This window comes from Vipera ursinii (genome assembly GCF_947247035.1).
Source record: "Vipera ursinii genome assembly, chromosome: 1".
Taxonomy (NCBI): Eukaryota; Metazoa; Chordata; class Lepidosauria; order Squamata; family Viperidae; genus Vipera; species Vipera ursinii.
In genome coordinates, this window is record NC_139512.1 from 121,928,696 (window position 1) to 121,951,567 (window position 22,872).

At 43.3% G+C, this 22,872-nt stretch overlaps 1 protein-coding gene across 6 annotated transcripts in view; it reads left to right on the forward strand.

The window, feature by feature from the left end:
• The first annotated feature begins 483 nt into the window (after positions 1-483).
• Positions 484-22,872, forward strand: part of TNS1 (tensin 1) — a 402,998-nt gene continuing 380,609 nt past the window's right edge. For 5 of the 6 annotated variants that reach the window (XM_083349831.1, XM_083349836.1, XM_083349838.1 and 2 more), the window contains exon 1: positions 484-772. In XM_083349831.1, the coding sequence (XP_083205957.1) occupies positions 644-772 (129 nt within the window). In that variant the 5' untranslated portion in view covers positions 484-643. The remainder of the gene's footprint in view (positions 773-22,872) is intronic. The other variant, XM_083349834.1, reaches the window with a different exon arrangement.

Consider the following 22,872-nt stretch of genomic DNA (forward strand, 5'->3'; position numbering starts at 1 on the left):
CAGCCTGGCATGGAGACTCCTGAGGTATTGAAGCAGACAATCCTTCACTTCATTATAGAGCTTGCTTTTCCGCCCCCACCAATATCATGCGCCCTTGCGTCCTTCCTCTCCTCTCTCCTCTCTCTAAATCAGGGACAATTTCTCTTTGTCGCTCTGAGCCAGGAGCTGTAACATGTGCCAGCTTCATGGACTCTTTCCTCCCCCGCTCCCCGCTTCTTCTGGGATACTGTCAGAAAATAGATCCTCTTTCATCTCACTATCTCCCAGGCTGGTGCATGGTCTCTCTCTAGGCACGGTGCCACCTAGGTTGGGAGCAATGGCCTTCCCTCCCTGAGGTGTAATGTTGCGGGTAATGATGTGTGTGAGAGAGGGAGGGAGAGGGGGGAGGGAGGGGGAGAGACAGAGGCACCCACACGAAGAAAGGTACCTCAGGCAGGCCTAGGGGAGGGAAGGAGGGAGGAGCAGCAGCGGCAGCCCAGAGGGTGAGCCAACCAGGCAGTCTCTTCCACTCTCCGTGGTGCCCGCTGTGGAGCTTGCACAGCTGGGCGCGGGGAGGATGGCTTGAACCTCGCGGCCCGGTTGGTGTCCAGGGCAGAGACTGAGGGTCGGAATCGCCCATCCTCACCGCGAGAGACCTGGTTGGATGGGATGTACGGCGAATCTCGGGTGCTGTGAGGGAACCCCTCGCCCCCTGCTATCTTTGGCGCCCCTGAGGCGGGAAGAGCAAGCCCCAAAGCAGCCGGGCAAAAGGAAGAGGAAACAGCTGCCAAGGGTAAGTAGAGAGAGAGAGAGAGAGCCGTCCGGCAGCGCTCCGGAGGACGTGGCTGAGCAGGGGTCTTCAAACTTGGCCCTTTTATGACTTGTGGACTTCAACTCCCAGAATTCCTCAGCCAGGCATGCTGGCTGAGGAATTCTGGGAGTTGAAGTCCACAAGTCATAAAAGGGCCAAGTTTGAAGACTCCTCTGAGAGGATCGCTCCAAGCCACGAGAGGCGGCGCGTGTGGAGCTGCCGAGGGAAGCAGCTGGGGGCGGGCTGAGGGCTAGGTCGGCAGAGGGGGAACTCCGGCGGCGGCGGCGGCGCAAGAGGGAAACTAAACGGGAAGTTTCTTCCAGCTTGGAAAGAGGTCTGAGCAGAGAGGAGGCGGAGAGGCGGCATCTGGATCGCCTTCGGTCATCCTCGCGGCGTCCTTTTGTTGCGTCGGCATAGCGGGCCCGTTCGATGGTGCTCTAGTCCAGGGGTCTTCAAACTTGGCCCTTTTATGACTTGTGGACTTCAACTCCCAGAATCCCTCAGCCAGGCATGCTGGCTGAGGAATTCTGGGAGTTGAAGTCCACGAGTCATAAAAGGGCCGAGTTTGAAGACCCCCGTTAAAAAACGCTGCGCGTCCCTAGCAGGAGCTGAATGATCCGAGGTAGCGCAAGGAGGTACGGAGGAAGAGGGAAAACCATAGTAGCAGGATTGAAAGTGAAGGGGGGGCGGGTGGGGGCTGTTTCATCTGTCCGGAGGGGGGGGGAAAGAAAAGAAACTACAGGGAGTTCTCCACTTACCACGACAACTGAGCTCAAAATTGACGTTGTTAAGTGAGAAATGTGTTAAGTGAGTTTTGCCCCGTTTTGCGACTCTTCTCGCCACACTCGTTAAGTGAATTGCTGCAGTTTCCCCACTGACTTTGCTTGTCAGAAGGTCCCAGAATGGGATCACATGACACCGGGATACGGCAATCGTCATAAATATGAGTCAGCGGTCAAAGCATCCCAATGTAAAGCACGTGACCATGGGGATGCTGCAATGGTCATAAGGGTGAAAAATGGTCATAAGTGTGATAAGGGCCGTAAGTCACTTTTTAAAGTGCCGTTCTAACTTCGAATGGTCACTAAATGAACTGTCGTAAGTCGAGGACAACCTGTAAAAGACAGGCGAGACAAGAATCACTTACATAGAGACTGGACAGCCATTTGTCTGAAATGGTGCTATATAGGGTCTCAGCTCAAGCAGGGGGTTGGACTAGAAGATCTCCAAGATCCCTTCCGACTCTTTTCTTCTGTTATAAGCATCCTTCTCAAGTACTACTGGTTTGTTTGGCACATGGCCCGGTGGCTTCATTGGCAGTGGGCCCCATCGTCACAATCCTCCCTCTCTTTGTTAATGGCACGCAAGGTAGTTCGAACTGGGGGTGGGGAAAGTATTCTGTTGGCTACTTCAGAAACATCTAAGTGAATTACAGGATTCCCTACTTTCTGCAATAGAATGGCACGCTTATCTGTGCCACACGTTTAAATGGATAAAAATAGATGAGCAGGCATAGGAAGTCTGGAAAGAATTAAAATATAATTGGGAGCACGTTTCTCAGCCAGTTCTAAATTTGGGGTTATACTGTAGTTTACACAACTTTGGACATTTTGGAATACATCATCATAACCATTGTATAGTCCTCAATATAATTGGTCAGAACATCTAGCGATGATTTTAGACACTAGAAAACTTCTGTCTATTGGTTAAGGAAAGGCACTAGACTAGAAACCAGGAGATAGTGAGTTCTAGTTCTGCTTTAGGCATTAAAGCCAGCTGGGTGACTTTGGACCTGTCACTCTCTCTCAGCTGAACCCACCTCACAGGGTTGTTATTATTATTATTATTAATAATTTTATTTATATACCGCCCTTCTCCCGGAGGACTCAGGGCGGTGAACAGGGCAAATATATAAAAATACAAAATACAAAAGTTAAAAGGAATTAAACATATGCCCAACTAAAAACAGTGAATACAAATATTAAAATAACAATAAAAAACCCCACCCATCCCCCATCAGGCCAGGCCGGCTTGTTCAAATAAGAATGTCTTTAGATCGCGACGGAAAGAGTGAAGGTCGGGCGCCATCCGGAGCTCAACCGGTAACCGATTCCATAGCTCCGGGGCGCCCACAGAGAAGGATCTCCCCCTGGGGGCCACCAATCGACATTCTCTGACCGGTGGCACCCTGAGGAGGCCCTCTCTGTGGGAACGCACAGGGCGGAGGGAAGTTGATGCTGGCAGCAGGTGTTCCCTAAGGTATTCTGGACCCATGCCATGTAGGGCCTTAAAAACCATTACCAATACCTTGAATCTCACCCGGAAGTTATTGTGTAGAACTGGGGTTCCCAACTCCTGGTCCGTGGACCAGTACCAGGCCGCAGCATGCCAGCAACTGGGCCGCACAAACAAGCAAAGCGCCATCCGTGGGATGCAGGCAGCACACAAAACCACGTATTCTCCGCTCCATGGAAAAACCTCTCTCCACGGAACGGGTCCCTGGTGCCCAAAAGGTTGGGGACCTCTGGTGTAGAAAATAAAAGGAGGAAGGAGCATTAGATATGTTTGCTGCCTTGAGTTATTTATAAAAATAAATAAAAGTGGGATAAAAAATAATCTGTCTCCCTCTCCCAGGTAATATCCCTTTTGGAAGTTTAAGGGCATTCCTCGATTAAACAATCTGTTTGATAAATAGGCTAATGTGAAAGATAGCTTGCCTACAACCAATGGGAAAGAAGATCCCAGGAGATTTTAATTTTCCTGTGGTCTTAGGTGCCCTGTCAGTGTATGCCATATCATGATGAGAGATCTAACAGACAGTGACCTTGTGATAATGAATGAACTATGTGTGCCTTAAAAATCTACCTCAGAATACTTCATTATGTGCAGTCTAGGCAGAGCAGTTAACAAATGATTGCAAGAGGTTGATAACGCCTGAAATATTTCAAAGAAGTTCTTTTTTCCTTGACTAAATATCATCAAAAACATTGGAAGTAAGTAGAAAGGCATTATGGCATATTTGCCGTTACTTGGGGAGGTCCAGATTCAAAACCATATAGTATGAGCAAGTTGTCTCTCTCTTCCTTTTAAAAAAAATTCCTATCTATCAAGGCTCTTTGAGAATAACCTGGTCTTTATTTAGGTATGCAGCTGTGATTGGGATGAAGCCAAGATAAATAAAACCTACAAAGGGAGCAGCTGTTGAACCCGCTGAAATGCTCATAAAGTATCTATAAGGCTTTTAGTATAATCCAGTGTAGAGCTGTGGACATCCTATGTAGAGTTATTTATGCGCATGCGCGTCCGTGCACACACACACACACAAAGCACACACATCAAATAAGTGTTGTTGCAGAATGTCCTTCAGGAATGCCTAGAAAATGAAAGATGTGGGGTTCTTTTTGATGGGATCAAGGAAAACATTTGAGAAGATTCTTGGCAGCCTCCAACTACCTTGTTCTTTCTCCTGATTAAGCCATCCATGGTTGTGGGGGAGTGTCAGGGAACACGATCCCCCAGGGAAACAGCCTTTGAGTCATTAGCAGACAAATATGATCCTCCACACTCATCACTTCACTTGTCACCACATATGCAGCATTTCTCTGTGTGCAAACGGAAACCTACAGGTAATTGGCCTGTTGCCTTCTCAGGTACTTACAGCCAATGCAGACATTTCCAAAATTTCTTCTCCCTGATTTGCTGACCAACATTCTAACCCACCTAAAAAACTCACACCATAATTAGAATACCATCAGCCGTCCCTGCTGAGCCGCTTAATGTATACTTCAGTGATCGGTTTCATGTGTTGCATGCCAAAGGTTTCAAGTTCAAGCCCTGGTTTCCCCAGGTGCAGATGGAACAAAATGTGCACCTGAATGGTGGAGAGCTATTGCCATCCTGTGCCAGCAATACTGAGCTAGGCTCTGATGAGGTCCAGTATTATTGTATTGTCTCTGCCAAGGCTCTTCTAGTGCTGGTCTGGCTTTCTTCTTCAGAAGAGTAGGGGGAAATGGTTGGCTTTATAGATGCCCAAGGTTTGACCACAAAAAAATCCCTCTCAGCTAATTCTGATTTGTTTCACACTAGCGTGTTTAATTTCCAAAAGCAATCATGAAGTGGCATCTTCTGTGCCAATTTATAGCCTGTTTAGCTCAATCTGCTGTTGTTTCTGAATGATTTTTCTTAATAAAGACTACAGTAAGAGAAATCAAGGAATGTTTCCCCTGGGTGGCACAATGCAGTTGGGCTAATTTCCTGCAATTATGCTATTAGCTTGAGCAGTCTCAGTAGATGTATGGGATATTTAACTCTTCACTTGCCTATCCAGCATTGCCCCAGAGAAAGGATTCTGGAGACTTGCTCAAGATTGATAGCATGAGAGTGCTTATATATAGAGACACTTACAAGCCATACACTTACAGATTGTGTATCCCAAAAGGCAAGTACTAAATAATTTGAATAAAGAAATAATAGTTCTGGTGCTCTGGTCCGGCTATGAGAGTATTCTGTTCTTTTGAGAATCTAGATTCTTCCTGCTGGACTGGGATTTCTTCTCTTTGGCACAAGAACAATCTCTTTTCAAATTATAAGGGAGCTTTTGTGTTCAACCAGATTAGCCAAGGCATTTATATTGGGGTTGAAAGTCTTAACTGATAGAACTCTCCTTCTTACTAAGAGCACTATGCTCAAGAACAACCTTGGATATTTATTCTGCGCCAGGAAAGAACAGAATGGGAGAAAGATAACCTTAATTTGTACCAGGCCTAGAATCCGCTTTGAACTTCAAAGCTGATTCTGTGTTAATGCCAAGTTAACCTTTGCATTTGTGCAGAATGCTTTGTCCCCTTGCCAAGAAACATCCTTGGCCTGTCCACACAATTAAAGTAACAAGAAGCCAGGTGGTGTCACACTTCTGGCACCAGATGGCATACTTTGGGGGCAACCTTGATTTCTACTTATTCTTCCCTCCTTTCTATCCTCTTGATTTAGCATCAGGCAGTTGACATCCTAGCAAAGAATGCTGATTTATCTGTCTGCACACAGGCTGGGCACATTTTCCCCTGAGGCTTCATTGGTTTGTTCTGAAATTAATTTCACTGATTTCTGGTTAATCTCAGCCTGACTTTCCTTTTTGCTTTGAGACATCCCATTTGCTATAGGAATCATTAGGATCCCCTTCGCTTTATGGGAGGGGTATGAGAGAAGAGAAAGAAGGATAAATAGACAGACACAATCAGTGTACCAGAACTGCTTTGTCCTCAATATTGGGCCTGTGGGATAAAATAAAACATAGGGAAACCATTTCTTTTCAAAAGATATCAGTTATAAAGTCTACTGTGCCCCCCATGTCATTTTTTAAAAAAAATATGTCCAGTTGATCAGATTATCCAATTTCAGATACATCTTCTTTCTTTTGAGTTGTGTTCGATAATGTCCTATATTGATGGATTCACAATTGACCAACCATAGTCAGCAGGTAGTCCTCAATGGAACTACATCTACATGGAGGGAAGTGTGCTGTGGGTTACCTCAAGATTCATTCTAGGGCCCAATATTCATCATCATCTTCATAAATAATCTATATGAGGGGATAGGAGCAGAACTCATCAAATTTGCAGATAATAATAATAGTAATCATCTTTGTTTCTCTTCTCTGTACTCTTTCTAGAGTCTCAACATCTTTTTTACATCGTGGTGACCAAAACTGGATGCAGTATTCCAAGTGTGGTTTTACCAAGGCATTGTAAAGTGGTATTAATACTTCATGTGATCTTGATTTTATCCCTCTATTAATGCAGTCTACCACTGTGTTGGCTTTTTTCACAGCTGCAGCACACTGCTGGCTCATATTTAAGTGATTGTCCACTAGGACTACAAGTTCCCTCTCACAGTTGCTACTATTGAGCAAGGTACCACATATACTATAACTATGCATTTGGTTTTTCTTGCCTAAATGTAGAACCTTACTTTTTTCACCATTGAATTTCATTTTGTTAGATAGCGCTCAATGTTCAAGTCTGTCAAGATTTTTCTGTATCTTAAGCCTGTCTTCTGGAGTGTTGGCTATTCCTGCCAGCTTGGTGTCGTCTGCAAATCTGATGAGTTCCCCATCTATCCCCTCATCCAAATCATTGATGAAGATGTTGAAGAGCAGTGGGCCCAGAACAGAGCCCTGGGCACCCTATTACACACTTCCCTCCGTGTAGATGTGGCTCCATTGAGGACCACACGCTGAGTACGGCCGGTCAGCCAGCTATGAATTCATCTGTTGGTGATGCTGTCTAACCCATATTTTTCTTTCTTATCAAGTAAGTAGGTCGTGGTCTACTTTATCAAATGCCTTACTGAAGTCCAAGTAAATTATATCCACAGTATTCCTCTGATTCACTAATTTTGTCACCTGGTCAAAGAATGCAATAAGATTTGTCTGGCATGATCTGTTTTTGACAAACCCATGTTGGCTTTTAGTGATAACTTTGTTCGCATCAAGGTGTTCACTGATTCGTTGCTTGATTATCTTTTCCAGAATCTTCCCAGGTATTGAGGTCAGGCTGATAGGTCTGTGGTTTCCTAGATCCATTTTTTCCCCTTTTTTGAAGATGGGAACTACATCAGCTCTCTTCCAGTCCTCTGGTAGTTCCCCAGTGCTCCAGGATCTGCCAGTTCCTTCAGAACCTTGGGGTGTAGTCCATCTGGTCCTGGTGATTTGAACTCATCTAGGGTGGAGAAGGTGCTCACTTACCATTTTCTTGCCTATCTTAACTTGTGTTTCTAATCTGTTTTTTACGGTACTGTTTTTGATAGGTTGGACTGTTTTTTCCTTTTGTGTAAATACGGATGCAAAAAACGAGTTGAGTAGTTCTGCTTTCTCCCTGTTGCTTGTCACCTTCTTGTCACTTTTTCCCACTAATGGACCAATCCTTTCCTTAACTTTTTTCTTGTTTTTATTACCTCTGGTTGGGTGGCCTATAGCAGTGATGGCGAACCTTTTAGAGACCGAGTGCCCAAACTGCAACCCAAAACCCACTTATTTATCTCAAAGTGCCAGGGCTGCATCAGCATTGTGGTGCCCTCAGGCGGGGGTAGGAAGGTGTGGCCTACTGGGTGAACATGGCTGCAGTGGTCACGGCGATCATTTGACTGGGATGGTACAAGGCTTCTGCCTTCAGCAGGGGGTTGGACTACTAGAAGATCTCCAATGTCCCTTCCAAATCTATTATTCTGTTATTCTGGCAATGACTTAAAACTGGAACATTAAAAGCAAACAAATGAAGGCTTGATTTTGGTTGCTCAAGAGCAAGCTATTTGAATGAATGCAAACAAGGCCGGAATTGAAAAATCATTCAAATTGCTGATTGTGCAAAGAAGCAGAAGAAACAGTAAATCATATACTTAGCTCATTCAGGATCATACAAACTGATTATAAATGACATTAACATAGTTGCCAAAACGATTCACTGGAGCATCTGTAAAAACGTATCATGTGCCGGTGAGTAATGAAAAATTGGTGGAAACATAGAATTGAAAAAGGTAATAAAAAATGAGCAGATTAAAATATTGTGGGACTTCCGAATACAAACTGATAAAGCCTTGGCTCATCACACACACCAGATTTAACTGTAATTGAAAAAAAAGAAAGAAAGCATGGATAGTTGATGTGGAAATATCAGGTGATAGTAGAATAGGAGACAAAGAATTTGAGAAGATCACAAATATCAAGATCTAAAAATTGAAGTTGAAATTATGGCATCCACCGGCCATGATGGTCCCAGTTGACAATACCAGTTGTCATAACCAAAAATCCTGGACAGCACTTAGGAAATCTGGGCATTGACAAACTTTCCATCTGTCAATTACAACAGTTCACACTGCTTGGATCTGCACATCTACTATGTTGATATATTACGACCTCCTAAGTTCTTGGGAAGAACTTGAAGTGTATGAAGGCCAAAACCATTATAAAGAATTGGCAGCTGTGACTTTACATTGTTGTGTATATAATATCAACATAATATCTAGGTAAAGAGGAGGTGATGCTCAAATTAGGAATAGGATTCACAAGCACACACCTTCTCTACTTTCTGGGTTTACCTTATGATTTTGTTTTGTTTTTAAACATTTTTTGTTTTTTAATGGATATTTTATGATGAGATTGTTAACTCCCTAGAACCCCTGTAATTGGATAGCATATTAATGAAGTAAGTACGTAAATAAAGATTTTGATAAACATTATTCCTGAGGAAGCTTCTCTTTTCTGTTTTGACTAAAACCTATCATTCTGTTTTGCAAAGCTATTTGCAAGATCTATTATGTCAGAGAAAACTATTCCACCTTTATGTTCTTGTTATTGCTTTGTTCCTTTTCAAGTAAATTTCTTTCAGTTGATGTGTGGGAAATTTTTTTTAAAAAGCAACTACAATTTTCATCAAGATTTCTTAGCACTTTTTTCTTTTTTTCTGATTTCTCTTTTGTATTGCTTTTTCATCACCTGCCATAGCACCGTCATTCTATTCCCTCCCTCCATCCCTCAGGATTAAATAATTTAAATAATTAAATAAATTATTAAATAATTTCCTTTTGTTAATGCAGAACCTTTTATGTTTACTGAATTGCTTTACTTTTTAAACAACCTTAGAGAATAATTTAAAATTTCTTTGGGAGAATAAACGATGCCGAAGATTATGCAGTCCTTTTAAGCAGTCCTTAAAAGAATTATCACTTGACTATGGCTTGTGACTTTACTGCTGGCTTTCCCATTAACTCTGCTTGTTGGAAGCCGGTCTGTGAAGCGCACAAATGGTGATCACGTGATTGTGAGATACTGTGAAGGTCATAAATACTCACTTGGTTGTGAAGCAGCAGAATCGCAATCACATGACCTTGGGAATGCTGCACCGACATCATTGTTATAAAGTTACCTTTTTAGCATCTTCATAATTTCAAACAGTTGTTAAACAAGGCAATTGTTGCAAATTCTACTTGTAGAAGATTCTGAGGTTTGAAGCTTTGGACAGAATTACATGAGCAGCCCTGAGAACTAAAAAACATGTAGGGTTTTTCATCGTAAGAGCTAAGTCTTTATTATGAAAACTAAATCTCAGCATCATCTTTAATAGTTTGGATTTGTTGCTAGAAATCCTGTTCCGTATGTTGCAGCCACCTTTAAGTACCTCCTTGTACACCTCCAAACTACTCGAGTACAGTATTTGGTAGAGTTTTGATGTAGGCAGGAGACTCAAAATGAGAGGTAAGGTAAGAGAAGGTAAGAGAAATCTCCCGTTAGGGGTGTGGCCTCATATTTTAATCAGACAGAGGATTAACTTTAGAGGATTAACCACTGTCTATGCCAGCCTGCTTACAGTCACAAATTAATAATCCCTCCTCCAAGAGTCTGTTTTCTGCAACAGATCTCAGATAGGTAGGATTTCTCATTACCTTGCCTCCTCCACTAGTTTTAAAAATTATTCTTTTTCTTTTCTTTTCAGTTTCTCAGTGAAAATCAACATGGCTCTATGTGCTACAATTATTATTATTATTTTTTAATTCCATTTATATCCCGGCCTTCTCCGAAGACTCAGGGCGGCTTACAAGCTTAGCAGTAGCCTTCATTCTATGCATATGCCTGCTTGTTAGGGCTTTCACACACACCCCAATCGGCATTATTACAAAGTCAGCTTAATTGCCCCCAACAATCTGGGTCCTCATTTTACCTACCTCGGAAGGATGGAAGGCTGAGTCAACCTTGAGCCTGGCGGGACTCGAACCTGCACTAATTGCAGGCAGCTGGTGTTACTTAAGGAGGCATTAGCCCACTGCTCCACCAAGGCTCTGTTATAAGCGAAAGAAAGAAAGAAAGAAAGAAAGAAAGAAAGAAAGAAAGAAAGAAAGAAAGAAAGAAAGAAAGAAAGAGGGAGAGATGTTATGGTGGCGAGAGTAATGTGTGAAGGTGTCCATGATTAGCAGCACTTATGGCCTCAATTGAGCCCAAACTTTATGTGAGAAATTTGCTAAGTGAGTTTTTGCCCCATTTTACGACTTTTCTAGCCACAGTTGTTAAGTGAATCATTGCAGTTGTTAAATTAGTAACCCAGTTGTCAAGTGGATCTGGCTTCCCCATTGACTTTGCTTGTCAGAAGTTCGCAAAAGGGGATCACGTGACTCCGGGACATGGCAACCATCATAAATGTGAGTCACTTGTCAAAGCATCCAAGTATAAATCATATGATCGTGAAGCTGCTGCAGTAGTCATAAGTGTGGAAAATGGCCATAAGTCACTTTTTTCAGTGCCGTTGTAACTTTGAATGGTCATTAAGTGAGTTGTTGTAAGTCGATGACTATCTGTAATCTCTACCCATCCATAGGTTGGTTCCCTGCTTTGGTAGACTCTGAGTATTCACATCAAACGGATGCATGAACCACCACTGCATAGCAAGAGAATCTACTTGCACTCATTCTGTGCAGTGTTTGCCTTGCAGCATGAAGGCTCTTCTTCCTTGCTACAGTGGCTCAGCTGCTTTCGATGCACATCTGTAACGTGATGTGCTGGCAGTAGAGACACATCCCCTTCATTGCATGTATTTTTTTTAAAAAAGGAGCCCTTTGAGCAGCAGCCAGTGGGATGGTGATGTTTCCAATGGCCTTCATGATGATATCTTTTATCTTTCTTAAATCTGGACATGGAAAAAATAAAGCTGTGCCAAAATGGAGTGACCCAGGTGTTAAAACCAGTGGGAAAAAAACCTGAGGGACAGGGAACTCTGAATGACGGCACAGTTACAGTGTTAATTTAATAAAGCATTCAGATCAAAAATTCATTGTGATGATGCCTTGAATTTAATTCTTGAGTATGCCATGGATTTCCCGTGTGATTTTTTTTGTTCCCCTTTTAAAGCTTCAGCAAAAGGAAAATGAAAGGATTCTTTTGCTATTACACTAGAGGACACTGCTGATCCTACCAAATCATTATGTTGTATTGGGCCCTAATGACTAATCAACAATTGGGGATTTGCTTTGCTGTGCAGCACACTCACATAGGTGTTGTTCACACAGCCAAGTTTATCTCACTGAGGTATGTGCACAGACCTTATCACACATCTGCCTTAAAACGCTACCTACACATCCTTGAGTAGATAACCATACCAATGAATTTGCTACCACCCCTATTGAGCCTATCCTGCCTCTGTTCTAACTCACAACCAATATAGTTTTGTCCTACGACGGGCAAAGAGATCCTTGGTGGAGCAGTGGGCTAATGCCTCCTTAAGTAACACCAGCTGCCTGCAATTAGTGCAGGTTCGCATCCCACCAGGCTCAAGGTTGACTCAGCCTTCCATCCTTCCGAGGTAGGTAAAATGAGGACCCAGATTGTTGGGGGCAATTAAGCTGACTTTGTAATAATGCCGCTTGGGTGTGTGTGTGAAAGCCCTAATAAGCAGGCATATACATAGAATGAAGGCTACTGCTAAGCTTGTAAGCCGCCCTGAGTCTTCGGAGAAGGGCGGGATATAAATGGAATTAAAATAAAATAAAAATAAAGTAAATGACTGGGCCCTCCAATCCTTCTGCTGCAGCAAGAATAAGGCATCAATAGAAGAGAATATTTGTAGCTCAGGGTTGAACTCTGCTACACTGAGGATGTTACCTAGTTGAGTAATGAAACATCTACAGGAAAACAAGCAAGCTTAGAGAGCACCAAAGACTCCACAGAAAAGGTGGCAAGACTTTATCCAACATAACTTGACTTCATTCTCCCTCATATGTTTTATTCTGTTATAACCCATGAAAGGTGTTTGGAAAAACGAACGCAAAGCAAAAATGGGAGCTGTGTCACAAGGAACACTTGGGTTCAGAAATTATTTTCCTTCCTTCCTTTTCTTTACATTGGCAACAAATGGTAAGTTTCAGATTCTTCTAGGTTTTGTTCAGAAGTCAGTGAAGATCAGTTGGTTCCCCTCTCCCCGCTTTTACTTTTAGGCTAGTTCAGCTTTGCCCTAAAGCAGGGGTGTCAAACTCAATTTCATTGAGGGCCGCATCAGCATTGCGGTTGCCCTCAGGGGGCCGGGTGGGTGTGGCCAGGGTGGGTGTGGCCTACTGGGTGGGCGTGGCTAGAGTGCGTATGGCCTACTGGGTGGGCGTGGCCAGCTCTACATCGTTCGCATCAAGGGTGCCTATGGAGGCCTGGGACAGATCTGAGGGTCTCTGGCAGGAGGAGGGTCTCTGGGCCAGGGCCAAGGCAGCGGGGGCCGTTCCCTCACTGTTTCCAGGATGGCTTCGCGGGCCGCATGAAACCACTTCGTGGGCCAGATCTGGCCCCCGGGCCTTGTGTTTGACATGTCTGCCCTAAAGTAATGAAGTTTTCCCAGTGGTGTTCTGAATGCCCCCTGAGCATTCAGCTGTTTGCTTGAAGACCAGCAAGGTAACATCATCAGTGTAAGTGAGTGTGAGGTTTGCTGCCTGATGAAATGCAGCAGCTTGCCCTGCCAGTTTTGATAGTGGTATAGTTTCTTCCTTGGTGACTTGTTGATTAGAAAATTGCTTTCTGCCTGATGGTTTGTCCGGTGCTGATCCCTCCTTATCTGAATATGAACTTCTGGAGGGGATATATATTCTAGTCTTTTTTTTTGTTCTTTCCTAGGATTATTATTGTCTTTTTTTTGAATGGCGTGTTAATGTGGTTTATCTCTATGTGTACACAGTTCTTACAATACTACCAGGTGAGCAGTTCTCTTTAATTGAAACAATGATGCACTTGGCAATGTAGCCTAAGGGGGCCAGTAAACATGACTATGAAATGCATGGCTGACATACTTCCTCTCTTTTCAACAATTTCCTTTAAGGCAGAAGCAGGCAACTCTTGTAATTGATTCTGTACTTCAATTGTTTTCAAATTGACCTCTGAGGAACAAAGGGCATAATTGCTGATGTGATAGTATTTCTGAAGAGCGTTTGGGGCTATTTTAGGAATTCTGCAGGAAGAAACTATTTAATAGCCTTCTGCCACAATTATATTTCCAGAAATTTGTAATGTGCAATTAACAGCATAATCCTGAGGGACTTTGGGTCCTACATTAATGGGATTCAGGGCCTCATATAGCTAACTACAAGATGCTAAAGGTAAAGTAAAGGTAAAGGTTCCCCCGCACATGCATGCTAGTCGTTTCCGACTCTAGGGGCCGGTGCTCATCTCCGTTTCAAAGCCGAAGAGCCAGCGCTTGTCCGAGGACGTCTCCGTGGTCATGTGGCCGGCATGACCAGACGCCAAAGGCGCACGGAACGCTGTTACCTTCCCTCCGTAGTGGTCCCTATTTTTCTACTTGCATTTTTACGTGCGTTCGAACTGCTAGGTTTTCAGAAGCTGGGACGAGTAACAGGCGCTCACTCTGTTACGCGGCACTCGGGATTCGACCCGCCAAACTGCTGACCTTCCGATCGACAAGCTCAGCATCCTAACCCACTGAGCCACCGCGTTCCAAGATGCTAGGTGTGATTAATTCATTAAGTGCCATCAAGCTGTTTTTGACTCTTAGTGACCCTACAGATAGTCAACGCTAACCAAATTATGAAAAGGTGGGATGGAGCAACAGGGATGGATTCTTTAGTAATGGGCCTTCTTGATAGTTTCTGTACATTTCTGTCCTCCTACCATACCACATCAGGTGTGACCTGATATATCTGAATACATAAGAGCCTAAGTAAGTGATGGATTAGAGCAGTGATGGGATTGAAATATGTGAACAACCGGTTCTTTGTGTGGATGCCGCTTCTGGAAGTCCATTCTGGGCCTTGACAACAAAAAAGTAGCTACTGGTTCTGACGAAGTGGTGCGAACCAACTGAATACCACCACTGGATTAGAGGAATTCCCTGCCCTGTGTAATATCAGTGAACAGAAAAGGAAATCTTATAAATGTTGTGGTATAAACTGGGTTATGCCACAACCTTGAAGAAAATAGAGATTCAAACATAGTTGTTCCATTGTTAGCATGGTGGCTTTGTTTGGATTCTTCTTGCCTGATAACATACAAATCTTAGCATTGTAAAAAGGTGCAACATATCTTAGCAAAATAATTGCCAAGATAACATACCTAAGGAAATGGTAATTAACAAAATCAACCCTAAATGTATGCCCCAACATTTTGCAAGATTTTCCTTATGTGTTGCACTTTAATTCCCATCATCCCCAGCCACTTAGTTATACTGTATCCCTGTAGCGAAAAAAATTACTGGAATAATATACACACATTTTGATAATGGCTGCTCCCAGATCCACCCAAAATGGAAAGGAATGCTATAAAACCCTGTATCAGTCTACATTTTTAGTGTAAGCAGGACCCATTCTAGTGCTTCATGGCTGAAAGAGTGTTCAGAGGAGTAAAACCATTTCAATTATTTCTCTAGTTCAATCTTAGCTTGCCCTCTTGAGGCTTCAAGCTCTAGGCTACCGTTTCACGAGTCAGCATTTTGTCTTTGCACCAAACATGTTAGCCATGATGAGGAATGAAATCAATATGATTTCTTCCTTTCTCTCTTTTTTAATATTAAATAATTTGCTATTGACAAGAGAGTTGGCTTGCAGCCAAGCCCGCTGCATTTTACAGCTTCTATGGCTTTCTCCCTTCTCTTTGACTTCCAATATAAAGGGACTTGTGTGTTTCCCTTCCTGTTCCCATTTTCCAGGAAAGATTGTGTGACTTTTCATCTTAGACTGCAAATGGTTAAACATAAATGATCTGCCTCCCAAACTAGACTGTCTGTTAGTCCAAGTTATAACTTGCATGATCTAGATTCTTCATATATTTTCAACTGTACATTTTTAAAGGCCAACATTTCCCTTCCTCTGTAATTCCAGAAAACTCAATTTTATTAAGCATTCTAAGATACCTATTTCATAATGCAGTGGTTCTCAGAGTTAGCACCCCTGAGAGTCCCTGAGAACCTTTTCAGTGGCTCCACAAAGTCAAATGTGCTATTTAAATTCCAAAGAGAAACATTGGTGTTCTGTGCTGGTGTTCCAATGGAGTCCAAAGGTGTGTTGGACATTTTTGGGAAGATACACAATGGAGCAGAATGGTGCCTCACATCTTCTTGCAATAATAATAATAATAATAATAATAATAATAATAATAATAATAATAATAATAATAATAATAACAACAACAACAACAACAACAACAACAACAATAATAGTTATGTATTGGGCTCAATTATAGCATCACGTGGTAAGCTGGAGCAGCTAATGGCTCTCCAGCAACCCAGACTCCAGGTCTCCAGTGCTGCTATTGGCTGCCCCTAGGCGGCAATGGTTGCTTTAAACCCATTGGCTGCCACCTGGGGGCCTGGCTATAAATTGCTGCAAGCTGCAGCCCAATTCTCAGTTCAGATCCTGCAAGCAATAAACCATGAGCTTTACTGAACTCACTTGCCTCGTCTTCTTTCCTGCACGAAGAACCCGCGACATAACATTGGCGATGAAGGTGGGATCCTGCTTCCCAAAAAGAGCTGAAGTCCACTAGGGGAGAGGCAGCCCACGCCTGGAGGGAAAAGGCATTTCCCCCCCATGGCCGGCTAGCAAGCCACGCTAGTGACCACGTGCTCAGTGGATTCATTCCCTGGGCCTTGGGAAGCAGGATCAAAAACTGCAGGAACCAGCCAAAGACAGAATGCCGAAGGTTAGAAGACTTCATGAATTCAATGTCAAGCACCCAGAGGGATGGTCTTCCTACTTGTCCCAGGTAGAAAACTACCTCCGGGCAAGCCAAATCTCAGAAGATGGGCTGAAGGCCACCACGGTGCTCTGCATGTGTGGCCCAGCCACTTTCGACCTGGCCGAAAACCTCTTCACTCTGACACCGCTAGAGTCGATTTCCTACGCGGACCTCAAGAAGAAGCTAGGAGAACATTTTCAGCTAAAGATGTCAGAAATTGCCTGGTGCTTCACGTTTGATCAGCGAGTGCAGCAACCTGGCGAAACAGCACTAGAATTTATCACGGCCTTGAGGCAGGCTGCACGCCTCTATAAATTTTCGAACCTTGAGGAGCGACTGCAAGACCGGCTCGTCTGCAGCCTATGGAACCGAACGCTCCAACAAAGAGCATTTGCCAGACCGAACTTAAGATTCTCAGAAGCTCAAGATGAAGTTATGGCAGATGAAGCCACTGGGGGTGCAGTCCAAACAGTCCAGCCTGCCAAAATGACAAAACATGAAGAAACGGTCCACCATGAGGACGCAAAACGCTCAGAGGAATCTTTGGAGGAGGAAGATCCTGAAGTCAACAAGCTCCACAAGCAAACTGATGCGCAGCATCGCAGCAGCAAACAGCAAGAGCACACTTACAAGGCAGTTCTCTTACCTAGATATAAAGGGTGCGGTGGCAACCATTTTTGCGCCGATTGCAAATTCCGGTCAGCCACGTGCAGGGTCTGCAGCAAAACAGGCCACATCGCAATGGTTTGCAGAGCTTGCCAGAGAGACTGGTGGCCCAAACACCAGTCGGAAGATCTGACCAGGAGAGGTACCTGGGCCCAGGGTCCATTAAGTGTGGGGTTTTGTAGAAGCCGTAGAAGCGTATGCCACTCGACGCCCCCTCAACCCTAAACTCAAACTGCAGGTAGAGCTACAAGGAGTCCCTTGTAAAATAGAATTGGACTCTGGCTCTGCTGTCTCCATTATTTCCCAGGACACCTTCAGTTTTGTGTGCAGGCGCAGTAACAAATGGGCCAAGCTGAGGCCCTCAGACATAATCTTAACTGACTTTCAAAATGCTCAAGTTAAACTTAAGGGAGAAGCCACCTTGGCTGTAAAATTTAAGGGGTTTTATGGGCACCTGGATGTCATAGTAGTAGGGGGGGCAGAGAACGAGTCTTGTGGGACTCGATTGGTTTGATGCCTTAGACATTCAGATAACTGGCATCAATCGGACACAAGCTACAAACCTTTCGTCAGTTTGTGAGGACTTTGCAGACGTTTTTGATTCTGCCCTTGGAACATACAGTACACAGGCCCCCCTATCTCATTTAAGCTAGACCCCAACGTAGTCCCCATTAGGGTTAAGTCACGAAGAGTCCCTTTTGCCCTCAAACATAAAATTGACTCAGAAATAGACAAGCTTATAGAACAGGGCGTCTTACAACCTGTTGATGGTGGGGAGTGGGAAACTCCTATAGTCACCCCACTTAGGCCAACAGGGAAATTAGCATATGTGCAGACTATAAATGTACAATTAATAAAGCCCTTAAGCAACACGCTTACCCTGTCCCTGTGGTCAACCACATTTTAGCTTCTTTGCAAGGGGGCACTATTTTAGCTAAATTAGATTTAGCACAGGCCTATCAGCAATTGCCGGTTGATGAGGCCACAGCCGCGGCTCAGATGATTGTGACTTTTCTTCAGCAGGCGTTTTCCAGAACCTGGGCTCAGAAAATGTGTTGAAATAAGCACACCCCATACAGGTACGCTCTCTTGTCGTGAGGCCTCCTTCTGTTTACTTTCCCCAATCAGGCCTTCTCAAAAGAGGTGATGTGAAAAGCCTGCACAGTCCAGCAGTGCTTTACCAATTGCAACTATTGTATGCACACACGCGCGCGCACACACACACACGTCATTTTTCTTTCTATAGGGCTGTTTAGTTCTTCTTGGACTTGCAGGGAAGACCCTCTTAAGCGGAAATGTTTAATGAGAATGGATTCAGTGACAAGAAGAATTAGGAAAACAGCAAATGTGAGTTATGAACCAGGGGACCCTAGCTTCATCACTTTAATTAATTAGGATTATACCTGTATTCTCATAATAAATAATATTTTCCATCAAACCCCTATGTGCCATTTCTTCAATAGAGCAGATGATTTATGTCCCTGACATCACAAGGATGCCCACCCAGAATTTTTATGTCAGAAATCCTGCCTCAAGAAGTGCTCTCGGGGATTACAAGGACAAATCATGTTTTTAGTAGCAGATATAATGTTTTTTCTGCACACCTGCACTGGAATATTTCCAGCTACAGCATCTGTCACCGTGTTATTGGGCATATTGTCTGTACGCTAATTTCCTCAGGCTTTTCAGGATCCTGTGCATCTGGTCCATTCACAACTGATTTCCTAGGAAATTTCACATCTCATTTACCGAGACTTCCAGACATATTTGGGAAGCGTTTCCAAGCTGAAGATATCGCAGATCAAGACATTGTTTTTCACCTGCATTACAGGTGAATCGCTTGGTGTCCAAATGGAAGATCTTGATGGGGATGGGGTGCATGAGTTTGACAAGAATGATGCATCCTAACTCCTTAGAGTCCCCAAGGTAGGCTTGCACTACAAACATTCTTTTGTTTCAGCTTTTCCAATCCAAAGTGTGAAAGTTATATAGACAGACCTAATTTAGAGGGATGTGTTGAGGACCCTTTTGATCTGTTCAAGAACCGCTGCTGCTACCAGATCAGGAAAGGATTTTTAAGCTTCTTCACTGGAGGGCAGTCATAACTTAATGCTTCTCTCCTTTTATCTTGAGGAAGAAGCAGAGTAATATCACGGGTTGGTCTAATGGCCAAACTTTATATAACGAAGCTTTGTACACTCTGATAGGAGCTGTGTAATACAAATAGAGGCAGATCTTTTTCTTCAAATCTCCAGCAGTTATGCCTTACAAACATATTTTAATGTCTCATCAACTCGCTTGTCCTACATTTTGGTTAACATCATTAATAATAGAAAATTCTGAGATGGATGCATGAACTACTTAGATCCTAAATCCCTGTGCTTCGAAAGAAGAAGGGCTATTTCAGATCACCCAAGTGGCTACAGTTATGAGATATAAAGAAATGGCCTTGGTGAATTCATTTTCAGTTTCATGATAAGTATGCTAAAGAGTGAGAAATTATACTTAGGACAAATCTTATAAAACAAAGAAAGCACTTCAATTTGCATGTAGGGGTACCAATTTTTAGGTTGGCCAATGCAACTGTGCTTTTAAGAGTAGACTGATGCATGTGGATCTTTACGGAAGATAATTTTGCATGCTGGTTCTTCAGCCCTTTCTTATTTCTGAACATCAGATTTAAAGGTTAGGCATATTCTTATCTGGTCCGTTGGTCCAAACTATAACAGAGCAGTTGATTTATTTCCAAGAACTTTTTCTCCTTCAAATTAGTGCACGATAAATGCATTAACAAAAAAAAATTGTGAAGGGAATTCCTGGTCTGTACATAAAATTTCAGTCAGATTATTATTGTGAGCAATTTTTTTTGGATCCTGTGGGAAAAGTTTTTTTCTTTTTAACTAACTTGTACCTAAGATGAAAATAAATGCTGGTCATAATGGATTGAACAGGATTGCATGGAAGGAAATTGTACAAGTGCCTTATTTACAATGACTGCCTTTCTTTTTGGAAAAAGAAAAAGAATAGAAAACATCTGATTCCTGGCCTGAGTGGGTCACAACCATCATGTGCAGGAAAACAGCAGAATTCATTCCAAAATATCAATTAATTCCAGATTATGCGCCTCTTGTTAGAATTAAATAAGCATATCATATCAAGGCTGCAAAAAAAATCTTTTGGATAACCAAACGATTCCAGCAAAGGGACAGGGAAAACTCTTTATTGTCTGAGGTCATGTACTGTAGTGCTAATCTGGGCCACTGCGGCTTGGATGTGGAAGGTCTTAACTAAATGACATAAATATTTTGAGAATAATGTCCCACACCTTGCAGCCAAGTACACCTATCAGCATCAACACTATCTACTTAGCTTTCGACAATTCCACCTCCTTGTGACAGAAAGAAATGTGGCAAGTTAAGCACTGACCGTCCGTCTTAATGTTAAACCCAGAAAACATATTAAAATTTCAGGCTGCCAAGCCAGGTATTAAAAGTCCTTGGGTCTTGACCGAGAAAAGTAATCAGTTGCTGGTAGGATCTGTCACTCTCCTGGATGCAGGAGCTTCCTTTTGGCTGTTTTCCCTCCCCCTCCTCTTCTTTCCTCTTTAATCCTTGCATTCTGCCCTCTTCCCCACACACCCCTCACCTTGGCAAAGCCCTTCCATAATGTTCCTAATACATTCTTTAGTTCTAAGTGAGTCGGAGTCATCGTCTTATTAAAAGGGCCATTCTGATCTCCCAGTTAGATATCCAACTGTTCTTGTTTTTCTCCTCATTGCCTTATCTCCTGTCGCTGACGGGACTTTTTTTTATGTCCTGGCCAAGAGTTCTTGTTCCACCCATTCTCACGGATGCGCCTTCTTGCCATTTTGTTCCCAGTTCTTTTTGAATGGGGCTGTTGCCGCTGGACGCCATCCAAGAATGAGGCAAACAGGTCTGATGCCTGCTTCCCTTGTGCTCTGCAGAGAGAAGCAGTGACAAGCCTAGGGCTAAAAGGGATCGGTAGCCTGAATTGGAGGCCTGTTTGGCAGGCGCTTTCCCCCCCCCCTCTTTCCCAGGCCCTAGAGGTGACCCATTCCCATGGTTCAACTCTGCCTATCTCTCTCTCCCAATATTTACAGGTGATTTACTCCCCAACCCTCTCGGCTTTTAAACGGATTGTGACAAGGCAATTGGGCTAGGGTTTGTCAGATTAACATTACGGTATCTGAGAGATTTGTTAGTGGAACAGAGGGAACAAAAACTCCGGGTTGTGTAATAACTCTAGGTTGCCACTTCCTTCCCAACAAAGGCTCTGAGCCTTAGCAGCTGCAGGACAGAAAGGAATGCAAACTGTGGCCTTTCCTAATGCTTACAATCTACATACCAGAGAAAGCGGCTCTTTGAAAGTCTGTGTGGCAGCTGTTAAAATCTCAGAACTTCTGTGTTGCATACTGCGCTTTTTGAGATAGACATGTTTATGATATTATTCCTTGGTGGACTGATTTATATTTTAGAGGGAACGTTCTAATTGTTGTATCTTGTACAAGTAGTCCCCGACTGACAACCGTTTGTTTAATGACTGTTCTAAGTTACAATGGCACTGAAAAAAGTGACTTATGACCATTTCTCAGTTCTCACACTTACGACCGTTGCAGTGTCCCCAGGATCACGTCATTTACTGGCTCATGTTTAAGATGGTTGCAGTGTCCCGGGGTCAGGTGATCCCCCTTTTTGCAACCTTCTGACAAGCAAAGTCAATGGGGAAGCCAGATTCACTTGACAGCCGTGTTACTAACTTAACAACTGCAGTGATTCAATTAACAAATGCGGCAAGAAAAGTCATAAAATGGGGCAAAACTCACTTAACGGATTTCTCACTTAGCAACTTAAATTTTAGGCTCAATTGTGGTTATAAGTCGAGGACTACTTGTATTTATCGTTATCTGCCCCGGGTCACAAGGTCTGGGGGCAGTGGTGGGATTCAGATATGTGAACATCCGGTTCTCTGTGTGGATCCCACTTCCGGAAGTCCGTTCTGGGCCTGGGCGACAAAAAATTAGCTATCGGTTCTGCTGGAGTGGTGCAAACCGACTGGATCCCACCACTGTCTGGGGGGGGGGTTGAATATAAGTGTAATAAATAAATCCATATATAAACATGGACATTTGTACAGCCAATGTGGTTTATTTAGTAGATTTAGAAGCCACTTTACTCCAGAATGACTCAGGGTGGCTTATACTTAAAACAGGATAAAAAGAAAAAAAACGACCAGGCAGACTAAATAACAATCAATCACGTTCCACAAATGTCATCTCCTAAGGCCTGGGAGAAAAGCCAGGTTTTTAATGACCTGCAGACCATCATCTGGGAGGGGACTAAGTGAACCCCTGGGCTCCCATATTACTGATCTTTGATGATAGCAATACATTTCATTTTATTTGGTTTGCAAATGGCACCTATTCTGCTTAAGGCAATGATTTTTCTTCTCTAGAAAGCTTTTTGGCCTTCTCGTTTCCTCCTTGCAGGATGGAAAAAACTGTGGCTGTCAGAAGTGACATAATTCCAATAGCATTTGAGGTTCCATTTTCCCCACCTCTGCCGAGAGAAACTAGCCCTGATCTCGGACCCCATTTGCCTTTCACAGGGTGATTTGAGCACCTACTGTAGGTAGTTGTGGATATTTGGGTTATATCTGTAGGCCGTCTTCCCCAGCTGGGTCTACAACTTCCATT